General features: G+C 39.9%; 1 protein-coding gene across 1 annotated transcript; it reads left to right on the top strand.

The window, feature by feature from the left end:
• The first annotated feature begins 215 nt into the window (after positions 1 to 215).
• Positions 216 to 569, top strand: LOC139870191 (auxin-induced protein 15A-like). The gene has a single exon (XM_071858031.1). It carries the CDS (start codon positions 216 to 218, stop codon positions 567 to 569), a length of 354 nt encoding a protein of 117 aa, XP_071714132.1.
• The last annotated feature ends 6351 nt before the right edge of the window (positions 570 to 6920 follow it).

Raw genomic sequence — 6920 nt, 5'->3', positions numbered from 1 at the left:
AGTTAAAGTAAGATGAAGGGATTCCCATGGCACAAGAATACCAACACAATCATACTGCTCACAACTCTTTATTACAAAGTATAAAGTAATAAGTTGACCATTTTTGAGACATTCCCATACTCTACATATATACTCTCCTTTTCCCACATTAACATTTTTCAAATCTCACCATCTCTCTTATCTCTCTTTCTCTCAAGAACATCATGTTAGGAAAGATGGGTTCGGTCAAGAAACTAGCCAAAAAAGTGAAGGTTAAAGTTACTAGTGGCACCGAACTATCGCACCATGAGCACTTGCTAAAGGATCAAGAGGAAGCATGTTCAACTCCAACAGGTTTTCTAGCCCTTTACATAGGGGAAGAGAGACGTAGGTTCGTGGTTCCTACTGGCTACTTATCGCACCCTTTGTTCAAGATGTTGTTAGATAAAGCATCGGACGAATTTGGGTTCGAGCAAAAGGATGGGTTGGTGGTTCCATGTAGTGTCGCGGCGTTTCAAGAAGTTGTAACCGCTGTGGAAGGTAGCAATGGAAAATTTGATCTTAGTCATTTGGTTCAAGAATTGATTTAGTTTTAAAAATTGTGCTTTAAAGAGAGAAGTTGTGATTTTGGCAACTCCCTTTTGTAGGTTTTGAAGGATCTAAATGTAATCCTTTTGATATGGGATTATAAATGAATTAATAATTCATGTACTTTGGCACACTTGAGTTACTTTTGTAAGATATATGTGTAGTTGCTAGTTTTGATACAAAGAACAAAGTTCTACTTGTCGATAGCTAACATATTTATAAAATGTTGAACCTGATTATGGGTAACTAAACGAACTCCTTTAAGTTCAAACAAATTTCAAAATTTTTTTGATACCAACCCAGAAAAAACAAATTTCAAAATGGTGTTGCTAGGTAGTTGGTTTACCCAATCCAATTATCTACATTATTGAGTCTCAAACTATATTGATTCCCTACTTTAATTGAATATTGCACAAGTGGTATATCTATTATCATCCCTTAAACCTATTTTAAGATCCAATTATTATTTATTAGCCCTTTTATTAAATGTCACACTATGGTATTGTAGATTCAAATTATGATATATATAAAAAATGTTTATATTCGTAATAAGGATGTGTTCGTTCATAGGAGGATTTCGTCGCTTATCCAAAAATAAGGATGTGTAATAAAAAGTTGGTTCTTCTTGTGCCCTTTTCTTTTTTCCTTGCATGGTAGGTTTTATTTTATTTCATGAACCTTCTATAGATGCCGAACTCGAGATAAATCCCTTAGTTAACCAGAAAATAAGTTATAAATAGAACAATTATAGATACCGAATCCGAGATAACTCCCTTAGCTAGCTAATCGCAAATGTATCGTATGTGGTGACAATAACTTGCAAGATACTCATAGTAAGGTGTTGCATCAATGTTTTTGGTGTTTCCTCTTTGCTTGCAACATAAGATGTGGTATTGTGTCACAATCTCACTTGTTTTCAGCAAAAGTCCAAAATGAACAACTTTTTCTTCACCAAGATTTCATAATTTCTATGCTAAATGTTAACAACATTTGGAAATAAGATAATGTCCAGACTAACAAATTGGTCAACTCTGATATAATTGCATACACACTTAGCTTCTAACCAAATCAACCAACTTATTGCCAAACATTGAAATGCACTTATCACACACGCATTATATTCATTAGTTATCTATCTATATATTAGTATATAAGTTTTATCATATAAAATTAAGTAATCAACATTATGAAATTTGGAAAATTCTTAACATCTAAACCGTTCTAATATAAAATTTGATTAGTGTATGTGTAACTTTTGGAAGCTTTTGGCATGGGAGAAGATAAAATTGTCTCTTTATAGAAGTACATAAATATGTCAAAGTGTCACGAACAAATCTCGTTCGAGAAGAAGTTAAAAACACCCAGTCTATTTATGGTCCTTTTACCATTTTGGGCTAAATCACACTACTTTTGGGCTCAAAAAATATTTTAATTGATTTACTGTGTACAATTATCATAAGGCAGGCGATAAATGGACATGGACAAGTGCTTTAGTGATCCACCTTAAACGAATGATCCAATCCGTGATCCACTAGTATGTATTCGTTGTCCAGTCCATATCCAACTAATTAAAGTGGACTATTCAAATCGATCTATTAAACAAATTTTCTTTTTCAGATATTATTGTTTACTAGAAAAAAACACATTAACAAAATCGAGTTGACATTAGTATGAATATTAAATTAAATATTAATATATTAATATAATACTACTAAATGGCATAAAATAAAACACGAATGATTCGTCTAGAATGGTGGTTGCCACCGTGGATTAAGTGACAAATTTCTCATTCACATTTAGGCCACTCCCTATCGTAACTAAACTATTCATCCTCTTAACCTTCCACATCAGCGCCACATCAACACCAATATCTTATAACTAACTCATAATTAAACACTCCCTATCATGGCTAAAACAATACTCCTCTTAATATACAACGTACAAGCAATAAAGCATCAAGTCCAACAATAATAAGCACTGGGACCCGCAATTCCTATAACTCTTCCGTTAAATCTATGGTGAAAGCAGGTAACTAACGCGGGTAACTAAGTGGTGTCTATGATTAGTTACGGGTAATGAGCGGGTAATGGGCGAGTAACTAACCATAGAGGGTGGTCTTACAATTTACAATATTGTTTATTTTAAATTTAAATATAAAATTAGTAATGGTTATACAGAAATAAATGTAGTAATATAAATAGAAGCTTTAGTAGATAACTTGTATTATACCCCATGTGGTGATGGTGATCACATGTCTTTCTTAATGAGAGGCCAGTAGTTCAACTCCTGTGAGGTGCAACATTGCGTACAAGGTTGCCCCCTTTACCCTTTAATTTTACCCAAGGGTGTCTTCTGCACATCGCATTGCGTGAGCAGTGGTAAGAGGTGTTTTACCGCTTATGCTCTCGGATTGAGCCGAGTTTCCATCTGGGCAGCAGTTAAGGACGGGTTATGCAACTATGAGAGATGAACGTGTGGGTGGTTAAACTCCCTGAGTAATCTCGTATTGCTGTTAAAAAAAACAAAAAAGTTTTAGTAGAAGTGGTCATGACTGCTGTGCGTTGCAGGTGGTTGGGTTTTCAAACTCCCCACTTTTTTAATCGTTTAATATTAATAGCGAAAAAAAAGGAAAACAAGAAAATGGAAGTGGATCGAACACTCACGATTTGGTTTCTAAACATGGGGCAGTCATTGATGCAACATTTCCATTGTAAATATAAATAAGTTTGTTACATATATAAATAAGATGTTACATATATAGCCTTTAAAGAATGCGAGTTTTTTTATTTTTAAGTGAAAATGTGAAGTTTAAGTGTACAGTAAGTTTCTACTTTTTTGAATGATTATATATATATATATATATATATATATATATATATATATATATATATATATATAAGGGCACGATCCGTGGCTAAACTTAAAACGAGTACAAACCGGATAAGCAAATGTGGACCACAAAATATCATAAAACTTCATTTTAGCTTAAAATGTATGGAAGGGTAAAAACGTCATTTTAATAATTATAATTAATACACATGAAATATACAAAAGTTAACATATTATGTACCACCTTCATCACCACAACCCACCACCATCAACCACCACCACTACCACCCACCACCAACCACAACCACCACCCCCACCACCAACCGCCACAACCACCACCACCCCCACCACCAACCGCCACCCACCACCACCACCACCACTACCACCAACGGCCATCAACCACCACTAACCACCCACCACCACCACCACCAACAACCACCACCACCACCAACCACAACCACCACCAACCACCACCACAAACCACCACCAACCACCACCACCAACCATCACCACCACCACCAACCACCCACGACCAACCGCCACCACTACCGCCAACCGCCACCGCCAACCGCCACCGCCAACCGCCAACCCCAACCACCACCGCCAACCACAAACCACCACCTATCACCACCACCAACCACCACTAACAACCACCACTAACAACCACCACCACCAACCACCACAACCAACCACCACCAACCACCATCACCACCAAACACCACCACCAACAACCATCACCAACCACCAATCACTACCACACACCACCACCACCAACCACCACCACACACCACCAACCACCACCACTACCAACCATCGTCAACCACCACCACAACCAACACAAACCACCACTACCATCCACCACCAACCACCACCACCACCAACGCCCATCAACCACCACCAACCACCGCCACCACCACCAACCACCAACAACCACCACCAACCAACCACCACCAACCACTACCAACAACCATCAACAACAACCACTACCACCACCAACCACCACCACCACCCATCACCAACCACCTCCAACCACTACCACCACCACCGCCAACCACCACCACCATCAACCACCACCAACCACCACCACCAACCACCACCAACCACAACCAACCACCATCACCACCACCACAACCAACTACCAATCACTACGATACACCACCACCACCAACCACCACCACACACCACAAACCACCATCGCACACCACCACCACCACCACCAACCACCACTAACAACCACCACCACCATTAACCACCACCAACCACCACCACCACCAACTACCACCACAACCAACTACCACAACCAACTACCAATCACTACCATACACCACCACCACCACCCACCACCACACACCACCACTAACCACCACCACCACCAATGCCCATCAACCACCATCAACCACCACCAACCACCACCACCCATCACCACCACCAACCATTACCAACCACTACCAACAACCATCAACAACAACCACTACCAACACCAACCACCATAACCAACCACCACCAACCACCGCCTACCACCACCCATCACCACCCACCGCCAGCACCACCCACCAACCACCACTACTCACCACTACCACCCACCACCAACCACCACCACCACCACCACCACCCAACACTACCACCAACCTCCACCACCAATGACCACCATCACCACCACCACGACCACGACCACCAACCACCACCTACCACCCACCAACACCACCACTAACCACCACCACCTAACTGCCACCACCCAGCACCACCAACCACCACCCACCTTCACCCGCCTCCACCCACCACCTAGCACTACCACCACCACCCACCGACCACCACCACCACCAACTACCACTACCCTCACCAACCACCTACCACCCACCACCATCACCACCAACCACCACCTACCACCCACCAACGCCATCAACCGCCACCACCAACCACCACTAACCACCACCCACCACCACCCACCACCACCACCACCACCCACCACCCACCACCACCACCACCACTAACCACCACCCGCTATACTAACCACCACCCACCACCACCACCTGCCACCAACCACCACAACCACCAACCACCACCACCACTAACTACCACCACCACCCACCAACCACTACCACTACTGCCACCACCACCACCACCCACCATCTCCAACCAGCACCATCAATCAACCCCACCAACTACCGCCACCCACCACCACGACCACCACCAACCACCACCACCACCACCACCAAACACGCACCACCACCCATCACCAACAACCACCACAAACAACCACCACCACCACCCACCACTAACCACGACCACCAACCATCACAACCAGCAGCAACACCACTACCACGACCAACCACCACCACCCACCACCAGCAACCACCACCCACCACAACCAACCACTACCACTAACCACCACCAGCAACTACCACCACCCACCACAACCTACTACCAACCACCCTAACCACCACCAACCATCAGATAAACATTTATTAGTCATCGAAAAACATTTATCATTCATCAAAAAACAATTATCATTAGACAATTATCATTAATCGAAAAATATTTATCATTCATCAAACATTTATCATTCATCGAAAAACGTTTATCATTCATCTAAAAACATTTATCATTCATTGAAAATAATTTTCATTTATCGAAAAAAAATTATAATTCATCGAAAAATATTTAACATTCATCGGAAAACAATTATCATTCATCAAATAGTTATCATTTCGTCAGACAATTATCATTCATCAACATTTATCATTCATTAGAAAAAATTATCATTCATCTAAATTATTTTCATCAAAAAAGTTATCATTTTTTAAAAATCGGTGATCATTCATAAGAAACAATAACCATTCATCACAAAATGATTATCTTGTATTAAAATATTTTATATCATCAAACATTTTAATAGAGTTACAAAAGTAGTGAAATTTCAAATAGTTGATGTACTATGATTAGTTTTATAAAAAAGAATATGGCATTCCGAGAATCGAACTCGGGACCTCCCGCACCGAACGCGAGAATCATACCACTAGACCAAATGCCCAATTATATTCATCTAATTGTTGTCATTCATATAAAAAACACTTATCTTTTATCAGAATACGGTTATCATTCATCAAAATGCTATCATTCATCAAAACACTTCTCATTTATCAAAAAATAATATCATTCATCAAGCATTTATCATTAATCAAAATACCGATAATTGATAAAAATACCAAATGAATGATGAATGATAAACGATGAATGATAAAAGAACGTGATGAATGATAAAAAGTACCCGATGAATGATAAAAATACCCAGTGAATGATAAAGATAGCTGATGAATGATAAGCAAAGAATGACAAATAACGTGATGAATGATAAAACAGAGGTGATGAATGATAAAATGAGGCAATGAATGATAAAAAAGAATGTGATGAATGATAAAAATTAGGTGATGAATGATAAAAAGGAGGTCAATGATAAAAAAAAGATTTAATGAATGATAAAAAAGGATATAATGAATGATAAAAGATTTGCAAAAAAAAAAAAA

This window comes from Rutidosis leptorrhynchoides, chromosome 10 (genome assembly GCF_046630445.1).
Source record: "Rutidosis leptorrhynchoides isolate AG116_Rl617_1_P2 chromosome 10, CSIRO_AGI_Rlap_v1, whole genome shotgun sequence".
NCBI classification, from domain to species: domain Eukaryota; kingdom Viridiplantae; phylum Streptophyta; class Magnoliopsida; order Asterales; family Asteraceae; genus Rutidosis; species Rutidosis leptorrhynchoides.
Note: the sequence above shows the minus strand (reverse complement) of the source record. Positions and strands in the feature narration are given on the sequence as shown.